Source organism: Phaenicophaeus curvirostris, chromosome 4 (genome assembly GCF_032191515.1).
Source record: "Phaenicophaeus curvirostris isolate KB17595 chromosome 4, BPBGC_Pcur_1.0, whole genome shotgun sequence".
NCBI lineage: Eukaryota > Metazoa > Chordata > Aves > Cuculiformes > Cuculidae > Phaenicophaeus > Phaenicophaeus curvirostris.
This window is the reverse complement of record NC_091395.1, coordinates 54,147,209-54,174,542: the sequence shown is the minus strand read 5'-3', so window position 1 is coordinate 54,174,542 and position 27,334 is coordinate 54,147,209. Positions and strand designations below refer to the sequence as shown.

The 27,334-nt window shown below is 36.6% G+C and overlaps 1 protein-coding gene across 5 annotated transcripts in view; it reads left to right on the top strand.

Annotated features, from left to right (window-relative positions):
* KLHL5 (kelch like family member 5) overlaps positions 1-26,745 on the top strand; it is a 58,571-nt gene extending 31,826 nt beyond the window's left edge. For 4 of the 5 annotated variants that reach the window (XM_069856186.1, XM_069856187.1, XM_069856183.1 and 1 more), the window contains 9 exons: positions 4,181-4,317; positions 4,756-4,952; positions 12,318-12,530; positions 15,318-15,504; positions 15,833-16,057; positions 16,360-16,522; positions 20,379-20,591; positions 22,937-23,108; positions 25,175-26,745. In XM_069856186.1, the coding sequence (XP_069712287.1) occupies positions 4,181-4,317; positions 4,756-4,952; positions 12,318-12,530; positions 15,318-15,504; positions 15,833-16,057; positions 16,360-16,522; positions 20,379-20,591; positions 22,937-23,108; positions 25,175-25,231 (1,564 nt within the window). In that variant the 3' untranslated portion in view covers positions 25,232-26,745. The remainder of the gene's footprint in view (positions 1-4,180; positions 4,318-4,755; positions 4,953-12,317; positions 12,531-15,317; positions 15,505-15,832; positions 16,058-16,359; positions 16,523-20,378; positions 20,592-22,936; positions 23,109-25,174) is intronic. The other variant, XM_069856185.1, reaches the window with a different exon arrangement.
* Positions 26,746-27,334: the final 589 nt, after the last annotated feature.

Sequence of the window (27,334 nt, the reverse complement as noted above, 5' to 3'; positions counted from 1 at the left end):
AGAGCTGTAATTGGAAATCATTTTAACATAAAAATATTGTGTGTGGTTTTAGGTATTGCTTGCTTTTAAGCATACTTGTTTTAAATAACTACAGATATATGAGTAGCATGGGATAGTACACTTTCCATATATTCTTTTTATTGCTGACATGCTTTGTAATCAAGAATAGAAGCTATCTGAAGCCACCAGTGTAGGAGGTGCTTTATACTAGGACACATGAACTATTCAGTATCACCTTAGAACCTCCATGAATGCTATTAGTGTGTTGTTGAGTTCCCTGGGATTATTTTCAGCTGTTGCACATTCACAAACAAGGAGTTGCCTAGAAGAGTCCCTTTTATCTTTAAGATGTTAAGAAGCTACGCTTCATTCTGTCAGGTGAATCAGGTTGGGAGATACTAAATCTGTAAATTGCTGGGTTTGACAACTATTGGCGTTTTACATAGTAATTGCGTAGAAACCCCAGAAAACTGTCTAGATGATGCAGCATGTGGCAATTCCAACAAGAAGTACAATTTAATTCAGGCATTCTGCCCTGCTTACAAATCTTTTACTGGCTTTCAATAAATAACAGTGAGATTAGAAAACTCTTCAAAATAAATTAAGCTGTCATGGTGGATCATTCTGTTTTTTAATTGGCATACACCAGAGAAATGAATGCATCAATAGCATTGGAACCTCCTGTAGGAATAGGGTGGCTGTGAAACACTCAGTTTGTCAGTATATTTAGGCGCTATCTGTTGAGTATTTTTCCAGAGAGATTAATTATTCAGACATTTTATAATCACACAGATGAAAAATTCTGGTATTCACGTGTTCCTTTTTCTCTGCATTTTTCCTGTGCACTGAAAAGGAGCAGCCAACCTACTACATGTAACTCAAGAGTCTAAATTCTTGAAACCTTATCTGTGCAGAACTCAGTATTTGGCAGTTGCTGGTAATTAGATCAGAAGAAGGGTAAGGGTACACATCCACAGTCAAAACAATACAATGCCAACTGTATTAAGACTTTTTCCTAATTTTTTTGTTTGAGAGGGGGAGGTGAGTCAGGGTGATACTGTTAAGAGGCCTTGCTAATGTAAATGCATACTGATTTAGTAGATATGAAAGAAGTGTTACTTCTAGAGGAAAAAAAAAGACTTGAAACTCAAAATACAAAAAATGTAGCTTCAGTTTTTGAACTGAGGAAAGGCAGTATTTTGTAGCATCAGTAGTTTTCAGTGAACTCTTGATATGGATGAATATGTTAATTTTAATGATTAATAAATAGCACAAAGAGATTCTCTTCATGTCAAATACTAACAGTCATGATGGCTCTATTTAACAAGGAGATTGCTGATATAAATCTAGTTTTTATAGTCATTGCACAGATTTTCTTTTGAAAAATCGTACTTTACTAAAAAAGTTCTGTAAGAGCTAAAAGGTCAAATATGGATGGGAAAGTCTTCCATGGATTCTTCACTTCTATGATGGTATTAGCTGCTTCATGTTGTATAATCTGTATCTGGGAAAGCAGTTTCATTTCAAACAATCCAAAAAAAGATTGAAAGAAAAAAAAATCAGTTAGTAGCTGATTAAATGATTGAGGAACAAGTGACTGTCAAATGGCATGACTAAAGAAGTAATTGATTTTTATTGACTCATGGGAAAAACATAGGACAAGAAAAGGCCAGCTGGCAGGAAGTCTCCCTTTGTTTTCTTTTATGTGAGCTCAGTGTCTCCTTGATGCACGGACATTGTATCTTTCTATTCCCTTTCTTTCTTTGAAAGAACTTTTCTTCTAAATTAGCTGAATTAAGAGAGAAGTGTGGATACCTGTTCTAAGACTTTTCATGTGAACATGCTCTTGGCTAAAATTATTATTAAATTATTAGCAGTATAATTTATGCTTTGACATATTACTTGTATTGATCTACTCCTGGGCTGCACATCCTGTTTCAGCAAATGCAAGTTGCTCTCTGTAAAGCACTTAACACTGTAAAGCATGTTTACCTGCTCATGAATCCAAATACAAGCTTGCAAAAATAGTAAATGTGTTGCATCTTAAATTGCTGATAATTTCTAACGGCTAGAAATTTGCTGATATCGCATAGCTGGTAGAAGGTATTTGTCTGGAGACTTGGGTTATTATTTGTTATTTCTTCAATAGTTCTTGCTAATATATGTACAGTCGAGGCACTTTCTGAAGAATTCTGTGGCTAAATGAGCCAGTTTAACTGTTAGGGGGAAGAAAAAAACAAAAGGAGGAGAAAAAAAAAACCAAACCAGTGTTAAAGTTAGGTTTTAGGTTCTGTTTTCCATCACAGAGGCCTTTCTTTTTCAAGCTCTATTCAGTGTAGAAATTTTAAGTCAGTATTGCCAGAGGTGAATATTTTAAGTTTTAGGTTGCTTTTTTTTTTTTTTTTAATTCTGATTTGGACCTGCCAAGATACTTGGGTTATTCAAATCTGTTCGTCTACACGCTTTCCACTCCACTGAGAACCCCCTGTTCTGTACATACAAATCTGATGTTTTCATCTCATTCTAGCATCAAAAGCAGTTGCAGAAACTTTCCTTTGATGCATATACATATGCGCCCTCTAATTTCACAAAAGTTCTACAGATCTCTAGGAGGCAGTATTTTGATTCAATTGCAGATGTCATTAAGCCTGAGGTTAAAATGTCTGGAAGTGGTGCCTGGCACTAGCTTGGCAGAATGTTCTCATTTTACAGCAAGTCAGCCACGCAATACATCTCATAGTTCAATAAAAATATGTTCTTTAAAACAACAGAACTTTATTTCTCATTACAAAACTTCAGTCATATGAGATATTAAAATTAATCATTTCCCAGTATTCTCTTAATGGGACTCTGTTGCCTCAGCAAGTAGAAAAAGAGGATTACCCTGCTGTAGGCCTGATCAAATGGTCAATGGTCAGAAAATTAGCAGCAAAAAAGTGGTTGTGATTAGTCAACAATTTATTACTTTGCAGTTTATTAACTAAGAGATAGTTTTCTGTAGTTAATGACTTTGTGTATGTACCTGTAAATCTTCTCCATTAATGCATGTTTAGATTTACTCCTAAGCACTGTTGCTCACCTTTTCCATTAATTTTACTCTGTTTTGTGGTCCTGACCTCCGTCGTCTTGACAAGCCAATATAATGATTCAGCACGGAATAAACTGACATTTTGTGAAGTATTAAATTCATTAAATATATGCAGATAGACTGTGTAGTCTGATAAGTAGGCTTGATTTTTGGGCTTTGCTGTTCATATAGTTCAGTAAATATGCAAGTATATTTGCATTTTAATTCCTTGTGAGCAAGACAACACTGAATGGCTGCAGAACAAAAACTCATCCAAACCATAAGGCTGTTCCTGGAGGTCTCTTGGAGACAAGACCAGCAGATCTAGTGAATAGTTATGGTAGGTTTCATAGAGCAGAACTGTGGGCTTGGATATTCCTGCTTCACATGATTTCCTTTCTTTTTCACCCTAGTCTTGTGAACACATACTGAGACATGACGACTCACACAATTTGTGGGGCAGCTTTGTTATATACACAGTGTGTTTTACTCTTGGTAATCCAAAGAAATGCATGTTAAGCAGTAATACGCTTACTTATGTGGTATCTTAAAATAATCAGAACTGTTAACAAAAGGCTAAATATATACCCTTAATAGAGACTGGTCTGTCTGTGCCATCTCCAAGTTTCCTGTGCCTAGTTCTGGTGTCAGTTTTAGTAAATGAATGCATATGCATGCACCAAGAGTAAAGGCATTTTAAAGCACTTTGAAAAGGACTGGTAACCATTCTTTCACATTTAAAAAAGTAACCGACATAATATAAATGGAAGTCAATTCAATTTTTTTATTATTTCCATAATGTATATTTATATTCCATTTCCAATTTATGCGTTTTTGTGGGGTATGTCATGCTGGCTATTAAAAGTCATTGAGCTTTGAAAGGGTAATTCGTTTACTTCAGCAGCAAATGTAGATTCACCAACAGTACTTCATTATTCATAGAGAGGAACTAGAGCATAGAGCAGTTTGTCAATTTTAAAATATTTTTCTCAGTACAGTGTTCCTTCAAAGGGCAAAGTAATGAATCATAAATTAACAAACATCAAGTTGACTAAGAGTTTTTTTCTTTTCCTCTCTTTGTCTCTCTCCTTTTCTCCTGCGCCATGTACTCAGGTTGGTTCTCTCCTCTGTTTCGGACTACTTTGCAGCAATGTTCACTAATGACGTAAGGGAAGCAAGACAGGAAGAAATCAAGATGGAAGGTGTGGAGCCAAATGCATTATGGGCTCTGGTCCAATATGCATATACAGGTAATTAGAATGAAAATAGAATTTCATCTAATGAATTGTCTTCCTGTGAGCATTATATATTCCATTACTACATTTCAAATGCTTTTTAGAAATTATTGGTCACATTATTTGATTCCTTATAAATAAATAAAAAGAAATCATCATTACCTGGTAGGATACAGTTTCTCTGATAATACTGTATTTCGTTAGCTAACAAATTATGTGAATGCTTTAAGTGTGTCAAGTCTGACAAAAAAAAAAGGAATACTGTTAGGATTCCCTTTTCTTTCATCATTATAGGTACTAGTTTTGAAAAGCTGGTTACCTGTTGCTGAGGGTGATGTTTGCTGTCTTCTATTCTGCCATGTAATCTGTAAATAATGCTGTTGCCTCTGACTTTTGGGGAATTTAATAAATGATAAAAGCATAATTATGTGATCTACTTTTCAATGTTACTAGGTCGCCTTGAATTAAAAGAAGATAACATTGAGTGCCTGTTGTCTACAGCTTGCCTTCTCCAGCTCTCTCAGGTTGTAGAAGCATGTTGCAAATTCCTAATGAAGCAACTTCACCCGTCCAATTGCCTTGGAATCCGATCTTTTGCTGATGCACAGGGATGCACTGACTTGCACAAGGTGGCTCACAATTACACTATGGTACGTTGTTAAGTCTCCTCTGCTTTATTTAGTAAGGAAAAATACAGAATGTTTGCCTGAATAGAATACTAATGTTTTTCCCCAAGAAAGCCTTGATTATTTTCCAAGCAAGAATGCACATATGTTCCCATGATGAGAAATGGCAATATAACTATAAAGTTGCTGGTTTAGAGTTGGAAGGAAATAAGCAAACATTAATGGTAATGAGATTTCCTGATATGCATTCAATAAAGTAATTCAAAAGCTTGTTCTTATTTCTGTCAGTCAAAAACTACAGACTTAGCAGTAGGCAAGCTGCCATCATGTATTCCAAAATAACACATTATTAAATGAAACTGCAGAATTATTGTTTTGTAATGAGCTGGAGTAATCAAGTTTTAAGTTATACCTTGGGTGAACGCGGGCATTCATAAATATAGATTCTACATCATCCTTAATTCTTAGAAATGGGATGTCAGGATGGCAGCAAGCACTTTATGCCAGGTTCAGCAACATGGGACTAAATACAAATTTGCCAATGATATTTTCCGAGTTAATTTATAGAAAAACTGATCTACCAACTTAATTAACCTTCATCTTCTTATAGTCATCCTTTATTTTAAAGTAAAAAGTTATTTTCCTTCTCACAAGCGTATTTTAGTAATGTTATCAGTAGAAGGCGGCAGAATTATCTGAGGCAAATTCATCTGTTCTTTGCAGTTTTGCGAGGCATGTTTTTGTTTTCTTGATGAAATTTCACCTATGTAAGCTCTTGGGACCTGAATGAGGGCATGTAGATACTGCATAAGAGATGTGGAAATGAAGATAGTACTTAATTTACTTGTGGGGCAAGGCATTGCATTGCCATTAAATTCTTGGCTTAGATCCAAGAGGAGTGATTTCAGTCTTGTAATTACTATTAGAAATCCATGTGTTTGCCTTTTGCTACCTTAATCTGTGCTGGTTTTAGAACTCCTTTCTTTTTTTTTTAAGTTTATTTCTTCTTAACTTAAAATAACTTGGTTTAGTATGTTTAACAAGTTAAAATAGTTATTTTTTTATATGATATAATGTTCTTCCTCAGTGGTGTATTTAAAATCGCGTTCATGCTGAATTTTACCAAAACAGGTCAATAGTAGCCTACAGATTGTAACTTAAATGTTTCTATTCTTGATCTTCATTATTGCTCAAGCAAAAGTAAGGAGAATGTAATTACGTAGACACTCAGATGAAACAGTAAAGATAAAGGAATATTAGAATTGATGTTGAGCAAGGCAGTGATACAAAAAGTATGCAAAAAGAGAACTTTCCTCCTTTTATCTATTTGTTCTTTTCCAGGGTGCGTGTATCCTTTGGTCTGTGCTATTGTCATGTCTCTTATAAGTGCATTGCCAAGTCAAAACAGTAATAAATCTTAGACTAATGCATCTTTAAAGATAAATGTTAGGGATTATAGTCTTACTACTTTAACTGGCAGTTCATGACTTTTTTTTGTGGCATAAAGGGGCTGTGAATTTCCTAAGAGCAATCTTGTACAGCACCTGTCTTTCATTGTTCACACCACAGGAAAATAGTTCTATGCCTTTTGGCCGTTGTTTACGGCAGTTGCAAAATTGTTGCTTTTAAGGCTTTGACGTGGATGAAATTTAAATTAGGTGGATTTTAAAAAGCCATTTTCAAAACTAATTAGTTGTTCTAGATGGATTCTTCCCAAGGCCTCTTTTAATGTTGTTTAGTTCCAACAGAGACATGAAATTGAATTTTAGTAATAATGAGTAATAGAGAAGCAGCTTCTTCAGTTTGAAATGAATGTTGCTATGGAAACTGCATAGAAATGTATAGTCCAATTGAATCTTCAATTAAAATAAATCCCCAAGTAATTTCATTTGTTTGAAAGCTGTTTGAAATAAGAAAATGTTCAACAGTAGTAAGTGTTAGCTACTTGATGCTCGTTCCCCTAAGAAGTATTAGAGCCTAAGGTTAAGTGCACCTGTACTACCTAGAAATTCTATTTGGTAAAGCAACGAATTATTTTTATGCAGTGGGCAGCATAGAACAGTGGGGGATTATACGGAGTGTATTATATACTTCTGGCTTTTCCGTGTAAATTTGTTTCTTCTAAAGCACTTGAAGTAGAAGGTAATTAATAATATAAAATACTTACATTTTAATTTATTTTTAAATATGTACATAACTTGCTATGAGTTTTCCTTTTGCTTTGACAGAAAAAAATCAGATTGCAATATAACTGTTTTTCTGCAAATAAAGCAACTTCTCAGGTTTAAAGGTTTTTATGACACATGCTGTAATTTGATAAACATCTTACCTGCTTCATTAAAATAGTTCTTTACATGGAGACTGGAAATTCAGATTAAATGAGCATTCAGTTAAACTGAAGCGCCCGTCCCAGCAGGCCTACGTCTGCTAATAGACCCGCTTTGTCTGAATAATGTTCATTAGAGTCACTGGAAAGCATTAGCATGATTTTATGGCATGATTTTAATTGCATAATACAGTGCAATTGAAAAAAAGAATTAATAAGAAGGGTTTGAATGCTGTGCTTCTTCATATTAAAGATGTAGATATATGTTATGCTGAAAGGACTTAAGTGTTGCATTATTTTATTGCTTACTCTTGACAGTTGATAAATAGTTTTTTTAGAGGACAATAATTTTTAAGTATCATCAAAACAGGTCAATTTTTTCACATTGCAAATAAAGCTTGAAAAATCCTCAGGCTGCATTAAGTGAAAAATGAAATAAACTGAAGTGATCACTTACAATTTTAATGCTGTATAAAAGAACAACTCTGGTTTTTATGCGTCAGGGATATAGAATACTGTTGACAGAATCATGATATGTATCTGGGTAAAGGTATGTTTTGCAAAGATTATCCTGTTTTGCTGTGGTTTATATTTAGTATTGGAGTTATACAATTATAAATTCAGGAATTTTATTAGGCTGGCCAGTAGCCATGCGTCACTTAAATTTGTAAAGACTTTTTGCACAAAATGCCTTCTGTGCAAAAGAACACCCCTTTTTTATCTTGTTTCTTTGAAGCAGTTGATAATGTACCTTGAATTAAAACCAATAGCTGTTCTTTCACGAAGAAGTAAACTGAAGGGAAGTTGAGGAAAAGGTAGCTGGTGTTATTTCCAGAACACAAAATACTTACAGTGAATAGTGTAGTGTTCTTAGTCAGTAGGTTCTTCAGTAGCCAGATTTTAAATTTCCTAATTACAACCAGAAAGAAAAGCATACGTGCTAAACATTATACGTGATAATGTCTGAGTTAGTCCCGGTGTTTACAGCTTCGTAATCTTTGTTGCTCAGCTTTTCACACGTAAAGCAGAGTGAAAAGTCATGTTGATTTTCGTCAGAAGCCTTCAGAAGTGTGTAAGCAGAGAAGTGTTACAAGATCCAGATAACTTTAATTTTGGAGTTAGCATGATTTCTGAGCATAGCCAATCACTGTGTGTAAGAAGAAAAACTTGGAGAGGATAGAGTAACAGACTGAGGCCAAGCGTAGAAGCTAGGAATTTTGCAAAAGCACAGAAGTGGGACACTTAGACTTGCTTTCTCTTGTAAGGCAGGAGTTGGGTAACAAAAAGTCATTGCAATATGGAGTTTATGACTTGGGAAGAGGAAGCGAAGTGGTATAATTTGTCCTGTTTTTCTTGCAACAAACTAGATGGTTTGTCTTTTGGTGAGGGGAAGCATGAAAAGGGGAGAAGTGTCAGTATCTTTTTGTCCACAAAGGGCCTGACCCAAGGATTGTGTTAGTGCCCAAAACACATCTTTTCACCTGTGAAAACCCAAGATAATTCTGGCTTTCAGGTTCCCTAAGTTCTGCCTAGCAGTAGCACAATAGATCTGTACTGCCTTGGCAAGACTAAAAACATTTCTGCATGCTTCCCAGCCTGTTTTGGAATCAAAAAACGACGCAGAGAGAAGTAAAACTGCAGTAGCTGTACTCTAAACAAACCCTGGGCACGCTGAAAGCATTAGGTTGATTTATCTTTTAATGCTGACTAGAAGCAAAGTAGCTGCTGTCTGACATCCGTCTGAGCACTAATGGTTTACCAGGAGGTCAGATAGCTCAGCTGTCCCTAGTGAATTCATGCCTCAGTTGACCAGCCGACCAAAACAGCCAGTAAATAGGTCTACATTCCCTGTTTGTTCTCATGTAGATCCTGTGAGTCAAACGCCTCAGATTCAAATTTTAAACAGGGACTTGTGGTTAGAGTTGCCTGTTATGCTGCCCCAGAGCATAGTCCTTCCCAGCCTGCAGGTGTGCTGATGCTCTCCAGTGTTCTATTCCTTCTGACACAGTGTAGAGGGAGATAAACCAGCTCACTGGATGCCACAGTAGGGATTCAGTACCACTTAGAAATAACGATTGTATGTCTTATCTTTTGTGCTCCCAATATTTATCTGCTCTGTATAAAGTCTGAGGTAGACCTGTGGTTAAAAATATCAGTATTATTCACTCTGCAGTTGCTGAAGGGTAAATTTAAGGTTATGATTGAGCACAGGGACTGTGCATTCATGCTTTAGCCAGTCTGTAAACCTCAGGCTACTCATTTGATACAGTTTCCAAGCTCTTTGAGGAGTTAATTTTTGGGTGGGAAATTGATTTTTTACTTCAGGACCAAAAAGCAGGGGATTGAAACTGCAGACCATTTGTTCTCTGAAATATCCTGTTCTTTCACAGAGAGTTCCCATAAGAAGAAGGAAAGAAAAGGCTAATGAGGAGGTTAAGAATGCTAGGAGATACACTGGCTTCTCCTTTTTGTCTTCAGAATCTCTGTCCTTAGAGGAAGAGGAATTGTCAGATTCTGATTATAAAATAAAACCCAGACGTAGGCCAAAGAGTGGCTGTATTCCCAGTGGAATGCTTTGATATTATGCTCCAAAGGAGTCTCTGCTTTAAAAACAGAGTGGGAGCAAGAGGAAGTTGAACTTGTTCCCATCAGAAAGCAATTGTCTGCAAGCAACAAGAAGGAGAATCAGGCTTTTTATACACAGCTGTTGAAGTGATGAAATCCAGTTGGAAAAAAGCTTTCCAAAGAGGATCCCTGACTGACTTACGCAAGATCAGCTTGTCATTGTCTTCAGAGACAAAAGAAACTTTCTGTGCAGGTGCTTTCCCCTTTCTCTTCCTGTGATCTGGATAGACAGTATGAGAAGGTTATGGTAGTAAGTGTTGGCATTTCTCTTTGGGAGTGCTCACTGCCTGTTTGTTTAGCAAAACTAAAAGCACAGCTCCAGCTTACATACCCTCTAGGACAGAGAATCAACAAAAAAACCAGCAGTGGAAAAAATGAACTTGTTGGAATCTTAATTTCTGTGAACTGCATGTTTAAACTCTGGAAATAATTCTGTTTGTTTTTCAGCTTCAGTTTTACTCCCAAGCATTCAATATTAGAATAAAATAAATACTAGTGCATGTATAGTGCTATTGAATATTGGGATGATCCTTTAATTGTTTTTAATTCCTGTATTTGCTCATTTTCTTAACATTCATTTTGCAATGCAGAGAGGTAAAATAAAGAGGAAAAGACAATTCTATCTCTGTTCTAATCTGTTGCAGTTTTCACTTGGAAGTACTAATTTTGTGTAGCCAATTGGATCTCTCTAGTAGGGAAGCTTTTAAGATATTAAATGTAAAATTTTCCTTTCCAAATTTTATAAATGCAGTTCTAATATGCACAGATAACACTTCAAATTCTTCTCCTATTCAACTTCAGAGTTACCTGTGGGGTGGAGTCACTTTGATCATTCCCTTTTGCGCCTTGTAGTTGTCTTATGCATGTGTGGCTTTCATTATTTACTCCTTATTTGTTTTTTCCTCTTTCCTCTGCATTCTTTAATTTGTTCATATTTTTAGAGTACTGAGGCATAGCTTTGAAATTATTAGACTAAGCAATAAAAAGGAAGAATTGTTACTGTTTTTGCTTTGTTGTCACGATATCCTTTGCATATGCAATACCAAACTGTACTGTATGTTGTGGCTGTAATTTTTTATACTAAATTCATACCTGTTTTGCAGTGCAGGTCCTGCTTCAGCTCCCAAGTTTCTCCTCTTCTGTTTCCAACATGTATGTGCTTCTAATCCAGAGTTTCTTCATCAGTGTGCAATTCTTTCTTCTTAAATCATTAAACAAGATGGAAAGTAAAGCTAATTTTAATATCAGGCCTAGTTAGACTTCCCTATCTGTGGATCTAATGCACTTGGTCCTCCAGGTGTTTTGGAGGTACCTGTGATGGCAGAGCAAACCAAGCACTCTGCTGGCTATCAGCAGTGCTTTTGCTAAACTGGTTGTAATGCAGTTTCATTGTCACAAAGCTGCTCTCAGTTTGGAATATGAGGCTAACTGGGTTTTGAGCTACCAAAATATAATAACACATTGTGATTCATAGACTACTTTTACTTTTCTTTGCTGCCTTGTAAAGGTGTATGGGGAAAGAGGATAAACACAATCTCACCCTTTTCTGTTACATTTAGGTTTCTCACTGTACGTTCATAGTGCTTATTATGGTTTTACATACCTTTCTGCTGTTTCTGCGTAAGTTCATGACAACCCTTACAGAACATTCTACAAGTCCTAGTATTCTGAAGTAATAGGTCACCAGTGTCAAAAGTGTTACAAATAGTGACTTTCCTATTTTGAAGTAAGGATTTGTTACTTGAAACGACAGAATGAAAGTTAGAAAATTTAATCCTATCAAGGTAATACTGTTAATAAAGTCAGTCATGTACTATATTGTCTATTCTTTGTATGTTCTGCTCCCCAGCCAATCAGATCAACTGTAAAAAACCTATAAAATAGTAAAATAAACTTAAAATAATCAATTTCAAGTCAACAATAAAATTGTTGGTGTTGTTCATTTCCTCTGAAAACTTAATGCCATATTTCAGCAGCAATCAAAAGTTACAGATGCGCCCAGTAGTTGTAGCATGTTGTGGTCTTTGCTTGACAAAACATCTTACTTCATATTCCAATTTGTCAACAGGAACAAACTGCAATTTTTATTTTGTTAAGCTGTACTTCTGAAAGTTTTTCTTCAGTCTGCCATGCCAAGGGAGTAACCCCTACAACCCATTGCTTTTTTCTGTCCTTACAACTCCCCTCAGTTGTTTCAGCGTATCTGTCTGTGGGACTGAATGATACAGGTGGGGAAACGATCAGCGGTCAAAATAACTTTGTGCATTTTCATTTTACTTCTCTTTTCTCCCAGATCAGTTCTCCAGAGGTATTTACTGGCCCAGCTGAGAGATGGTGTGAAGGGAAAGAAATGAGGGAAGATATAGGAGGAGTTCCATCAAGTGTCTTCAAAGTATCATGTCTCCTGTATGAAAAATACTTTTCTTCTTCTTTTTCAGGAAAACTTCATGGAAGTAATTAGAAACCAGGAATTTCTATTATTGCCAGCCACTGAAATTGCAAAGCTTTTAGCAAGTGATGACATGAATATTCCTAATGAAGAAACTATACTGAATGCACTACTTACATGGGTTCGGCATGATTTGGAACAGAGAAGGAAAGATCTCAGTAAACTCCTGGCTTACATTAGGCTGCCTCTTCTTGCTCCACAAGTAAATTGTTCAATTCCTCTCTAGTTTATAGTGGGCATAATGTCTACAGCATCAACAGTGACAAACCATAAAAGCTTCAGGGTTCTTAATGATTTGGGTTCTTAGACCTACATTTAGGGACTTAGCATGTTGTACAGGCATGGTAGTTTGTATCTTGAAAAATAAGTAGAATTCATTAATGCAACAAAAGCTGAGTTTAATTCATTCATAGTGATAAATCACATATACAACATTCTGTGAATTACCTCTAATCTGGTATCCTCTTGCTGGATAGTAAGACTTACTAGCAAGCATTTTAGTATTAATATTTCCATACTGGTTATTATATGTGCAGTGGCAGGATTTTCTCCTGACTTTGTAATTCACTTTTTCTAGAAACATAATACACTGTAAGCCAGTTGACCTGGAGGAAATCATTGTTTTGTTGAACACTTAATTAATTGATAGCTAAGTAACCACTGCTGTTTTCCTTTTACTTAATGGACTGTAATTGAAACATCTTTAGAAACTGAAAGTACAGAATTTATCCCAGAAATATTTACCAAAATCCAATTATGTCCACTCAGTAACTGATTAGGGAAACAGCAGATTGGAATACAAAACCAATATCATATTTCACTTGTTATTTTATCTTTAATTTTTCGTGTCTTCTCCAAATATATATTTACTTTATAATATATTTTTGTCTTGCCTTTTTATTTATTACTTTCTTGAACAAATAAAAGTGGTTTTAATATGGCAACAAATAGCGTATTGAGTAAATTGGTTTGAACTACTCAAAATAGTCTTAACATTTTCAAAATCATGTTTTGCTTCATGATCACATGACATTAGGCAATCTGACAGCAAACATAACATAATGAAAAGGTTTCCAATTTTACGGTTGAAGGATTAAAGCTACGTGAAAGAAATGAAATTAGAAAATTGAACAACTTGCTGAAATCAATAACATTGGAAGCAGAGATGCAAAGAAAATTAGATTCATATACTTAAAAAAAAACCCCTTTGGTAAATACTGTGAAACTGTAGCACTGGAAGCAAAAAATCATAAAGAGTTGTCACTTCTGTTGGTTGAGTTTTTATGGATCTCTTTGTACATATCATTCTGTCCTATCTTTGGTGAATGCAAGCAGTGTCCTAAGTGTTCGTAAGTCTGGATTTTTTCCTGTTACAAAGGCTAAAGATGAATATTTGTCTGCTTCTTAAGGTGTAAAAAGTGGCAAGTATTCCATCTCTGATAATGGAAAGGATGATTTAGCAATTTCTAAGTTATAAGATGGGTTCAGCCTCCTTTTAGATAGAAATTCTTAGTATTTAAGTATCTTCATTATGTCTCTCTTCATCAGGTTTCCAATGGCTACAGTTTCATGCTAACACATTATTAGTAACTGCTCAGTTAAAAATGCTTTTAATACATGGAACTATGTAAATAATCAAAATTGTAAAAAAATTGCTTTCATTTAAGTAAGCCCATTTCAAGCTCTTTCAGTGAAGAATGTTTGCAGAAAATGGTAATACAGTAGGTTTAGTCTCAAGAGCATGTAGGTTTCTTGGGTACCAAAACAATCTTAGAGTACGTTTCTTTTTAACTGAGATGAAGTTGCTTTGAGATATTTCAGTTGCTTTCTCATAGACTCTGTGAAAGGGAGTGAGAAACTGGAAAAAATATCAGGTTGCATCCTGTTGGTGCGAAACTCATACAAACACACACATGGTGTAGATTTAAAGATTAAATGCTGCTTGTCTATCAGGAAAATATATATTGGAGGTCTGAATTGGTCGTGTTGTGTACAAGCCCTAGTTTTCTTGCATGCAACTGTGGATATGGAAAAGAACTATGCATGCAACAATGGATATGGATCTGTTGGGACGGGTCTAGAGGATGCCTAAGGCAGCTGCAGGCCAGGGGTATACACACCTTATTATGCACAACTATCTCATAACGAGTCCTTTTAGTACTGATGACAAATTTCAATGACATCTCATTCTGTTTTATGGGCTTGTATTTCTGACATTCATAAAGTGTTTGGATTTTGTTCAGAGACATTTGCCTTCTTCTCATTGTTCTTATAACTTCCAAGATCCCAGTGGGGAATTTGCCTTGCTTTTCTTTGTTATTCAGGCCATGTCTTGCAGCTCAGAAAAAAGTCAGTTTTCCAGACTTCCAATAATTACAGCTGGGATGCTCAACTTACTAATGTATTTTTCCTGCAGTCTGATAAAAAACATGGGAGTACAAAAATGCTCCAGAATCTTCAAAATTATTAATTAATAATTAGTAGTCTTTATGTAACTTGAGTTTTATTTAAGTCAAATTTAAAATTTCACACTTGTCAAATTTACTTGCATCCTTGATCTTTATAATTTTTAACAAATGCTTTTGTTAGTTGATATACTGTGATCTGGGTCACTGTCAGACTGAGGAATAGCATATACATTAAAATATTCAGCCTGTGCCTGAAGCAGCTTTTATAGACCTCTGGATTGGACAGATTTGTGGATTCAGGAGTAAAAGCGTGGTGTTAAACTGACTTACATAACAGGAGCCTGGTATTTCTTCCTTGAGACCACTAAGCTTAAATCATCCATTAAGAACATTAAAATGTGAATGTTTTGTTTATTACAAATTTATCTTTACCCTGGTCTTTTTTTGTATGACAGCTTTGACAATATATAGGTTTTAAGTTGAGCAGTAGAAATCTTTGGATAAAATGTTTTGTTGTAATCTTGTTTTTCTTCATGCGGTTTATAACAATGCAACTTGTTTAATTTTCTTTCTTTTCATAGTTTCTGGCAGATATGGAAAATAATGCACTGTTTCGGGATGACATTGAATGTCAAAAACTTATTATGGAAGCAATGAAGTACCATCTGTTGCCAGAGAGACGACCTATGTTGCAAAGTCCTCGCACCAAACCTAGAAAATCTACGGTAGGGGTGTTGTTTGCGGTTGGAGGAATGGATGCAACAAAAGGTATTGGCTTTTATAGTGATTAGTTTGTAAGCTGTTTTGTTTCTTTTTAAAATTAATGTTTGATAGATGTGTTTTACAGCATGTTAATTCTAAAATTCAAAGATTCTACAGTATAGAACCTGAAAAATCTTAAATTTATGCTGTTTATTAGGTTAAAAAAAACATGTAGCTTTAATAAACATTTTCAAAGCTAGACTTATGATTCATTTGAAATCATAAAGGATGTCATGCTGTCTTGTAGGATCAGCATACTGCTGAAATAAAAACTATATCCTAATAATTTAGACCTTTTTTTTTTAATATATAATTTGCATATGTTGTCATTTAGGAGCTACAAGCATTGAAAAGTATGAACTTAGAACCAACATGTGGACTCCTGTTGCAAATATGAATGGACGAAGATTACAGTTTGGAGTCGCAGTCTTAGATGATAAATTGTATGTTGTTGGTGGCAGAGATGGACTGAAAACATTGAATACCGTGGAATGCTACAACCCCAGAACAAAAACTTGGAGTGTAATGCCACCTATGTCCACTCATCGTCATGGTCTTGGTATGTAGAGTCTTCTAAAGGCTGAACATTTATTTTTAAAAAGTTATTTTTTAGGGTTGCTCAAAAAAAAAAAAAAGCCACATTGAGAAATTAAGTGTAGGGGGGTAGAAACTTTGTTTTAATGCAGATTGCTTATTGAACATCTTTTCTCTTTCAGACTATATCCAGCATTAGCTACCAAAAGGAAATTTCTCTTTATTTGTTTTTAAATATTTTTTGATGCACACTGAACTGTCACTAGGAAAGCATTATCTTTTTTCCCCTTACCCAGAAGCAATTGTTTTTCATATCTGTTTTTTTAGGAGTAGCTGTATTGGAAGGTCCCATGTATGCTGTAGGAGGACATGATGGCTGGAGCTACCTGAATACAGTAGAAAGATGGGATCCACAGGCTCGTCAGTGGAACTTTGTAGCTAGTATGTCAACTCCAAGGAGCACTGTTGGTGTAGCAATATTAAATGGAAAGTATGTGAAGGCAACTTCCGTTTTCTGTCTTGTTATTTTAAAGTAATTAGAGGACCATCCTAAATGATTATTTTTTTTCTCTTGGTAGATACCTGTTGATAGCATTAAGAACCAAGTTTCTTCATTCACAGGAAATGTACTGTACTGGGGCAAGCAAGCTTCCCCACAGCATCATAGTGTCCCTCAGTATCACTTATGAGACACCACCTCTATGAGCAAATAAGTAGTGACCATCTCCTTGTTACAGCAGGAGCAAATGGTTGTTCTCTTTCACTGAAACTCTAGTGATTTCCTCTTACTGTGAGAGCTTGAATAATCAACTTCCAAAATTACTGTAAAGTCATGGAGGAGTACTAATTTTATATTGCATGAACTCAGAACAGTTGATCTGTGGCAGAACGAATGTAATCTGGAATGGTATCTGAAATGTGTACAGCTGTTTTCCAGTGAAAATATGCCTAATTCTTAACGCAAAGCATATTCAGACAACTGGGTCATTTTATGTTGCGGTTACAGGAAATGGCTGGAAATGACCTCAAGGTGACCTAATCCATTATGCTACCCCAAAGCTGAATCAATTATGTCTAAAACACTCATAGCCAGGCTGGTGTGTTCTTAACCTCCAGTAATAAAGTTTCTGTAACTTCCCTAAGCAATCTGCTTAACTATTAATACATCTGTGAAGTTCTCCTCATGTGAAGTTTTAAATACCTTTTGCTGATTTATATTGTTTGTACTGTCCAAAGTGAACATGGAAAATGGAGCTTTTCTTTCCTATTTGCAACAGCCTTTTGTATTTAGAGTCTTTCTGTTATGAGGACTGAATAACTCCAGCTCCAGTCTTTATTTGTACGCCATGATTCCTAGACTTTGAGTGATTTTTTCATTGTTTTCCTTTGGACTAAGTGTAATTGTTCTGTAGCACCCCAAAATACACATGGTACTTCAGTCACAATATTGTGAAAATTAAGATCAGTTGGAATCACAGAATCATAGACTAATTTGGAAGGGACCTCTGGAGTCATCTGATCCAACACCAGCTCAAAGCAGGGTCAGCCTTAAAGTTGGTTCTAGTTTCAAAGTTAACTGAGATAGCACAGGTCATACCAGAGTTTTTAATATCTCTGAGGATGGAGATTCAACAGCCTCTCTGGACAGCCTGTTCCAATGTTTGACCACCATTGTAGTGAACATTTTTCTTCTAATATCCAACTGAAATTTCCTGTTTCCACTTGTCTTTTGTTCTTTCTCCTTTTATTGCATTCCTATGAGAATGATCTGTCTTCTATATAACCTTCCATTGGGTGGTTGAAGGCAGCAGTAAGATGCCTCCTTAACTGTCTCAAGAATTCTTAAGACTGCACAGAGACAGCCTCTCCTCCTATGTCTTATGTTCCACCTCCCTCATCATCTTAGTGACCATCAGCTGGACTTAATCCAATATGGCAAGATCTTTCATGTACTGAGAGCCCAAAGCTGGACACACTATCCAGGAGCAATCTTAAATGTACTGAATAAAGGGGATCAGCTGTCTTTTCGTCAAGGGCATATTGCTGACTTGTTGTCTGCCAGGACTTCCAAGTTTATTTTTGCTAAGCCACCTCCTGCCCTGTCAGTACCCAGCCTGCATGGGAATATCCCATCCCAGGTACAGGACTCTGCATTTGCCTGTGAAAATGCTGACTACAGTCAGCCCATTTTTCCAGCCTGTCTAGGTCTCTCTGAATAGTAACCAAGCCCTCCAGCATATCAGCAACTCCCCTTGATTTTATATGATCAGTAAACTTGCTAAGGCAGATTTCCACTAACGTCTTTCAGATAATTAATGAAGACATTGAGCAGTTATCAGCCACAGTATCTGCCTGGGAAGAACACCACAAAGTAACCAACTGCCAGCTGGACTTCATATTGCTGATTACAGCCCTTTGAGCCCTGTAGTCCTTCCAGTTTTTCACCAGCCTTATAGTGGGCTTATCCAAACCATATTTTGCCAGAGTAGCTACAGGAATACCACAACAGACAAAGCGAACCTGATTTGCTGAGTAACATTGTGGTTGGGGCAGAATATTTACACTCTTGACCGCATATTTTCACTTCTTATGTACTATCTAACTCATCTCCCTTGAGCTGTTTGAATATCCTAAGGTAGCAAAAAGCTTTCAATGCTTTTTTTTTCCTTTTTTTTTTTTGGAAGATTGGTCTCCTGCTAAATTAGTATTGCTGAAATGCAAATACAGAGGGTCCTGTGAGATCTAGAACAAGTGCAGGAATCAGGGGAAATGCTTACACAGTGTAGGAAGGAGGAAAGAACTTGAACAACCAGCAAGCAGAGTGGCTTGGGCTGCCTTGGAACTGTAGTCTCAGATTCCCAAGTTAAAACTGAAACTTCCTGTATGTTCAGCAGAGGGTCCCAGATGTGGTGAAAAGCTACAGAGTTAGAGACTCACATTTCTCTATTATTAGAACATTGCCTAGACTCTTAATTTAGGTAGCAACATTAGGTTTCTACAGCTAAAAAGCTTAAAAGTGCATGCAAATTTATTGTAATTCTCTGCACTTTCTAGTAATGTCTGTCTGTAACTTGATATATCTCCAGGATTTGCTCAAAACTTCCATATAGAGAAATTGATATTTCTTTCTCCATGCCTGAAATATGAAATCATTGTATAAGTGATCAAAACTCTCATGTTTTAGGGGGAGGTAAAGTGGGGGATTAATTTAAATGCTATGGTGCATCAAGTATTGGGGTTTAGTCATTAACTTTTGGGAACTGCAACAGGATTTTTCAATATCTCTCGGTGCATTCCTCACCTTAAACAAGTTTTGCTATTAAAAATGGGAACTTATATGGAAATATATCTTTTTTTTAAAGGGTATTAGAATTATTACTGAGAACTACTAGGTGAACCATACTTACAAGATGTTTGCATTTAAGGTTGTTGGTCAATATATTTTAAAAACCAAGCAACAGTGTTTCTCAACTGAGGGCATCTTAAAATAGTGCTTCATAGTAACTGTTGGAGATATTTGACTAATGTATCTAATGTTCATTTGATTATTTAACCATACTATAGTGTGCTCAGGCTATGCAAGGATTTCATTAACAGTATTTCAGGCAATCTCTGAACCTGGACTTTACTTCTTATAAGAATGGCTTCTGAGTAGCTTCCTTTCCAAATAATAGTGCTGGGCTTTTCTGCTTCTAAGCATAAATTGCTCATAAACTCTGTGCATAATCTATCAACAAAGTTTGATTACTTGATTAGTCTTATAGATTCATCAGTGCTGGAGTGCTCCTAAAACCAGTGTTTTCCTTCTAGCCTTTCCAAAAAGCTGAAATCCTTCGTTAATACCAAATGCTAGAAACTCTTTTCGTTAGAACTGAGCAAACTAGGCCACCTAGTGGGTGTGAGTGCCTTAACACAGCACTGTCATTCATGAACTACAGCGCAGGTCCAGAAAAAACTCAAATGCCAAAGATGAGGCTGGGCAGAGTTGTTGTGTGCATAGATCCATACCGAATTTCTCATTCTGACCCTGTTAGAAATGCACTTTTGTCAAGTCACATAAGTACTTCTGAAAATTTTAGCTATGTGCATAGTTTGGAACATAAATGCTTTGCTATAAAATAAACCTCCTGTAAATTATTGTCAAGAGTTGATCATAATAATAGGAAAAGATCAGAGCAAAACTGCATCTGAATTTTTGCAACAGAACATTGTACTGAACGTTGAAAGTCTCCTTCTAAACTTCTCTTTTTAAGAAACTTGAAAGTCTTTCAGACATCACAGGAAACCTGTCTTGTTCAGACAATACTTATTAACTATTTTGTTTGTTTGTTTGTTTTACTTTGTAGGCTTTATGCAGTTGGTGGTCGAGATGGAAGTTCTTGTCTTAAGTCAGTAGAATGTTTTGATCCTCATACAAACAAATGGACCCTCTGTGCTCAGATGTCAAAACGAAGAGGTGGCGTAGGTGTAACCACCTGGAATGGGTTCTTGTATGCAATAGGTGGTCATGATGCCCCTGCATCAAACTTAACATCCAGGCTGTCAGACTGCGTAGAAAGGTAATACCCTGATGAAGGCATATCCTGCTAGTAATTCTAATAGTGCTAGTCTACAGAGTGATTTATGGAAAGAGCTGCAAGTAGAAACCCAGTGAAATAGCTGTGTTATTTTAACCATGAGCAGAGGAAATTTATGATGTATAAAAGCATACTGTGTAGTCATGATATATGATTCAAAATATTGCCAAGATAGATTATTTAAAACTAATTCTCTGTAATGCAGTTCATCTATATTTTTTTTCTTTTAAACAAAGTCATTGAATGAATTATGATGGATTAGTGAGAACAACTTGGAACTGAATGTATTTAAAAATGAAGCAGAACTTCTTTCACAAAAGTAGTCAGTATCAGTTAATATTATAACTTCTAAAGGAGTTAACAGTCTGGGTTTGTGGATCCTTAAGTACCCTATTCTTTCGTGTATTCTCTGATGACATCGGGAACTAGCAGGTAATTCAGTCATTCAAGTTGGTATGTCTTTACATGAAGTTATTAATGAATGACTGTATTACAAATTGCAGAAGCACATGTGATCCATAAAACCATTAAAAATGACAGTAGATACTTCATAATGCACTGCATTACGCCTTTGCTGGCGCTTCAGGTATTTCTGAAAAAAAAAAAGACCCAAAACAAAACAAACCCACCACAAAACAGAGCTGTAGTTTTCAAACTTTCAGTATCCTAATAGACCCCAAAAAACATAGTGTGGCCTACACCACTTAACATGAAAGCTGCACTAAAAAAGACCCCAGAAAGGTTTGCAAATACAAGGCTACATCATAGCAAACAACAGATTTTTAGAGGAATCCAGATAATTAGAAGCCCAAGAGAAAGCAAGAGATCCATCTCTCTGCATCAGTATTGTCTGGAACAGTCACAGAAAGCACAACTTTAATAGTGGGAGCTGACCCTGCTCATGGCAAGGGGATTGGAATTAGGTGATGTTGAAAGTCACTTCCAACCCAAGCCATTCTATGATTTATGATATTGTAATGCAGTTTGTCCTTGCACTTAAAGTGAGATGAAATTGAGGACCATCAACTTAATGGAAATAGTTCCTTTAAAAAATTTCCAGTTCCATAAAACCACACTAAGCTTCTGAGCATTTGTTTACCACTATATTTTGCAAGAAAAGTTGCTTTTCCCAGATAAGTACATTGGTTTATAAGTTAATTATGAAATAATTTAAATTGAACAGTAAATTCAATATGTAGCTTACTCATCACCTTTCACTACATTATACCTCTATTTGCAGTATGCGCTTCAGGCAGTATTCTTATGTTATGATCATGCTTGCATGCATTTCTGTAATACTTTCTCTAGAAAGTTACTGATAAAATTGTTATAGCTGATTATATCTATGCTTTCCATGCAAACAAATTAAGACAAGTTTGCTTTTAGCTACTGTGATCTTAGAATGGTCTCTTAGCTAAATAAATATTTTTTTTGTATAGTTCTTTAAAGCCCTTCAGAACTCTATGATCACATCAGTTCTGCTGTAAGCATCTGCAATTTTAACATTGTCTCTTTCAGTCAGGTTAAAATATGTTTATTGACAGAAGAATGGCATGAACTCTGTCTAGTGCTCAGTCTGACTTGTAAAGAATGTTGATATTATTGTAGAATCACATTTACATTTTTCATTTAACCATCTGTCTTTTTCTGTGCGGGTGGTTCTAATGATACAGAGCAATGATTAAAGAAGTGCTGTAAATCATCATAAGGGTTTTGCATTTCCCCCAGAATTTTCTGGGGTTTTTTTGTTTGTTTTGGTTTTTTAAATGGTAATCTTGCATGGCAAGTAACTTCCTGTAGTACCACCCTCAACAGCCTCTGCTTTGACACATAGTAGTTCTCCCTTACAAGAAGCATTTGCTTTACTGTAGTGTAGCAGCAGAACTGTATCTAGAGTGGCACATTTACACATACAATAAGAACTGAAGTGAGGCCAGCTGTGTGTGTATGTATGTGTTACTGTATGGAAAGCAACACAAAGTAGACACATAGCTAGTACTGACTGTGTTACCAGATGACGAAAGAAACATTTTCAAAGAGAATACTGGAGGGTGAAAAGTCTTTTGAAATTAACACCCAAGTCTGCGCTGTGCTAATACCTGTTTTCTACTGCCTTGAGAGTGTCAAGTCTGGTATGTTTTTTCTATTTTTTGCAGTATTGGACATTGAGCTGGACAGGGTGCTTGGGCATCTTTTCTAGACTGTGCTTTTGCCAGGAACAGTTGGACCAAATGGTCCTTGAGATCCCTTTCAACCTGGTATTCTGTGATCCTATGCTCACTGAATTTTGGCAACAGTTTTAGAGTGTAACAAAAATTATCTTTTAGGTATGATCCAAAAACAGACACCTGGACTGCTGTGGCCTCAATGAGCATTAGCAGAGATGCAGTAGGAGTATGTCTTCTTGGTGACAAGCTGTATGCTGTTGGAGGATATGACGGTCAAACGTACCTTAATACAGTGGAGTCTTATGATCCCCAGACAAATGAATGGACACAGGTATAGTTTCTGATCAGAACATACACTGCTATTAATCTTGATGTTTCCAATGTGCCTCCTTTTACAATAAGAATTTAAATCCTCCTCTAAGAAGCACTTAATTACTATTCTGTTATAAGTCTCTCTTTATTTTTGTGTACTCCCTTGAGATAATTTATCTTGAACAGACAGTTGTTAACTTTTAATAAACTGCCCTTTTTATTTAGACAAGAGTACAGCTATTTTCTTTGACAACTTCACCTGCTGTTAATAAAACATATTGACGTGTTCTCCAAATTACCATAAAGAGTTCTGTTTCCATAACTTCTTATTCTGATGATAAATGATAAATGGTAGATTAGTTTTAGCTCTAATGTGCATCTCAGCAAGTTTATCAATTTTTTCAAGGTTTTGGTAATCTTTTCATAAATAACCCTTTCCTGATGGGAATGCTGTGTAGAGTGTGTGTGACTTTCAGGAAGCCTTTTCACACTTTTTTTCACCCAGCTCAAAAAAAAAAAAAAAAAGAATTAAAATTGATTATCAGAAACCCTTACTGTCAATTCAAAGCTTCATTACTTTTACTTTTTTATGGCTCTAGGAATAAATAATAATAATATGTCTCTATGTGGGAAGAGCACATACAAGGACATCCTGGGCAGACTGTCCTTTGGTATCTCCCACCATTTGAGATCCCTAAAGCATCTACATCCACAGAAGGCTGGCAGTTACAGCACAGAATGTGTGGGAGACCAAGGTCCTTCTGGAGCCCAGCTGCAGGCCAGGATGAATGTACAGCATCAACTAGAATTGCACTAGCATTCAGGCAGCTGAATTCTGACCTGAATACGCTGCCCCAATAGTAGACTCAAACTGCTTATCCAAAGGGAACTGAAATGCTATCAAAATCTTTCAAACACAGAAAACTGAGCTGTCCATTTCTGCCCACTTAAACACTGCTGAAAGATCTTAAGACATCCAGGATGTTCATCAGAGCCTGGGGCCTTCAGTGGCAGTCCTGGTAATCATAAGCCATAGCATTACTTGTCCTGGTAAAGAAAAGAATATGTGTACCAGAGGAGAGAAACAGCTTCTTGCTGTTGCATCTAAATGAATCTCACATGATGTCTAGTTGGTAACTGTCTGTAGGTACCTTTCTATCCTTAGCCTTGATCCTTTATATCTCACCGAATCCCATGATCCCAGTACACAGGGCAGTTCTGAACCCTTCCTGGAGGGATTTCATCGACAAACAACTCAAAAGAGGGCAGTGGAATCTTCTAATCTTAGGTTTGTCAGAGCCACAGACAGCTCAGGATAAGTCTGTTGTTCCTGGGGAAAAAAATGAATGGGGGAATCAGCGTTAACACCCATTTTTGTCTTTGGGATAATCTCTGTAGCACTTAGTTTGCTATTCACACACACTCCCAATAGTACGAGGTTTAAAAGGGGAAGCTAAGGTGAGTGTTAGAAACTACCCTCCTCTTTAGAAGTCCAACAGAATCTCTGCAGAAAAGAGTGTTTCCAGAAGTAACTTTTTTTTACAAAAAAAAAGAAGAACAGAGACTGGGAAATTAGGGTTTTCAAGAACTCTTTACAGGATTTTATCAAACATTCAAGTAAAAAGGAGAGGTTGCTCCTGTCATGTTTGGCATTTTCTGTTTGTGAGGAAAAAGCATAGTTTTGCAAACCATTACTCAGTAGTTGGACTGTCTGGCTCACATGTCCAGTTTGTACCATGACAAAGGATTCTTTCTCCTGTAATACCATGGAATTAAAATTATCACTAAATGTTGTTTCACATAGTTAGGGTTTGCTATTGCTTTCAAAGTTCTTCACTCCATCATATAAAATACCTTCACCTTTTCCATGGGTTTTTATCCAAGTTTTGGACCAAGTTGCTATTTTTTTTAAGTCAAGTAAACAGGCTGTGTGTGATATCGTCACTCCACTGCATCTGTACAACAATTGTTTTAAGCATTATCTAAACACTCATTTTTGGAAAATAAAAAACAAAAATAGTTTAAGCTGACTGCATTTATCTCATTATATCTCATTATTTCTTTTTTTTTTTTTTCCCCTTACAGGTTGCACCATTGTGCTTAGGAAGAGCTGGAGCATGCGTCGTGACTGTAAAACTGTAAACTGTTTTCTTTATGAAGTGACAGTCTCCTCCATAGACTGAGACGAATTCTTCTTCCTTCAAGCAAACTACAAGTGCACCAATAAACAAGAGCTGCAGGATATCTACCACGGCGAAGTGTTTGGTCTTAAGCTAACATGTACATGTTGTTCTTATGGACCAATATTAAGCACTTTTTTTAAAACATCTTTGTTACCCCTATGTTACAAGGATTCTATTTGAAAGAAAATCAGCTGCAACCCGCCAGTGGTTAGCAGAGGACTTCTGTTTAGGAAGTGCTAAGAAATGGGTGAACTCGTTAGTGAACTTACTAATATAAAACGTTACACGCCTAGGTCGTTGATCCTCCAAACGTGCAGAGGAATGATGCTATAAATGGATATATTCCACTGATACTATTGAGTCTATCTCTGGGTGAAACAAGTTATAGGATTTAGACCCCATATATTCAATTTGCCTATAATAACCTTGTTTTGCTATAGGTTTCTGAGCTATTACAATGCAGGCTGACAAACCAATGCAAACTATTGTAAATGGCAGGTGTAATGCCTGCCTTGGAAATGAAGTTGTGTATTTGGTGAATCTTTTGCACTTTTATCATGGTTGTTAGTATAGCAAACTTTTTATTTAACCAAAGCCTTATTTTAAATATTGTCTTATTATGCTAGCAGGAATCTGCTATTTAATAATTTCTGCCAGAGATTTTTGACATCCAGTGTACTTTTTGGATTTTCAAAGTTTTTACGTGGGATGCAGAACTTCATACCTTTTTCTCTACTTTGGTTCTTGTATTTACTTTACTATTTTTAAGGATATACTATAAGCATGAGTTATTAGAAGAATTCTAGAGTGTGATTGAAAGTTAACCAATTTAATATTTGCACTTTGGAATTTCCAAAGCATTCCATTACATCTCAACTAATTACATTTTACATGAGGCTTTGCACTAATTTGAAAAGTCTAATTTTATAAGATGAAATGAAAGAATTGTCTGTCTTTCCAATAAGGTTACTTCAACATGTAAAGGGCCCGATCCTGCAAGACACCAAATTGCCAGCATTGAAGTATGTTCAGCATCTTACAGAGGCGTTTTGTGTGGCTCGCAGGACTATATCAAATTAGTTACCTTATTTAAGTTGTCTAATTTTTTTCAGATACTTTATAATTTGCCTTTTGTGAGCCCTATGCTGTTATACAGAATTGCTTTGAACGGCCTGAGAGTCTTTTTATATTTGCTTTTCTGTGCCTTGTTCCTTATGTTTTCAGAGAAGCGGGTGCGATGTGTTTGTAAGGGCAAATGGGAAGATGAGTTCTCATGGAATGTTTATCAGAAGTTTGAAGCATCCAGTACCTGAAGTCTTTGTACATTTGTGATTTTAAATGTGTTAACGCTCTCAGTGAACTATTTATTGTTTTAAAAGAAGTGACGAAGCAGTGGGGCTGGCGATGAGATCTGTGCCGTTTGCAGTTGAATACAGATCAACTGAAATGCTGTGCTGTTGGGTTGGTACTTTTTTTCATAGTATCACAGAGTGGTGGTTGGAAGGGACCTTAAAGACCATCCCGTTCCAACCCCTTTGCGATAGGCAGGGACACCTCCCACTGACCAGGCTGCTTATGGCCCCATCCGACCTGGTCTTGAACACCTCCAGGGATGGGGCAGCCACAGCTTCCCTGGGCAACCTGTGCCAGTGCCTCACCACTCTCATCATGAAGAAATTCCTCCTTATGTCTAGTCTAGCTCTGTCCCCTCCAGTTTATGCCCATTCCCCCTCATCCTATCACTACAAGCCTTTGTGAACATTCCCTCCCCGGCTTTGTTGTAGCCCCTTCAGGTACTGGAAGGTCACTCTAAGGTCTCCTCGGAGCCTTCTCTTCTCCAGGCTGAACAACCCCAACTCTCTCAGCCTGTCCTCGTACGGGAGGTGCCCCAGCCCTCTGGCATCCCCGTCGCCCTCCTCTGGAACGTTCCGACAGCTCCATATCCTTCTCATGCTGAGGATTTCCTCCAGCTTCCCTTGCCCCCTCTCTGCCCCCTCCCTTCGCCGGGGTCCCTCACACCCCTCACTCGTTACCCACATCCTCCCTTTCAGCCCTTCCCGGC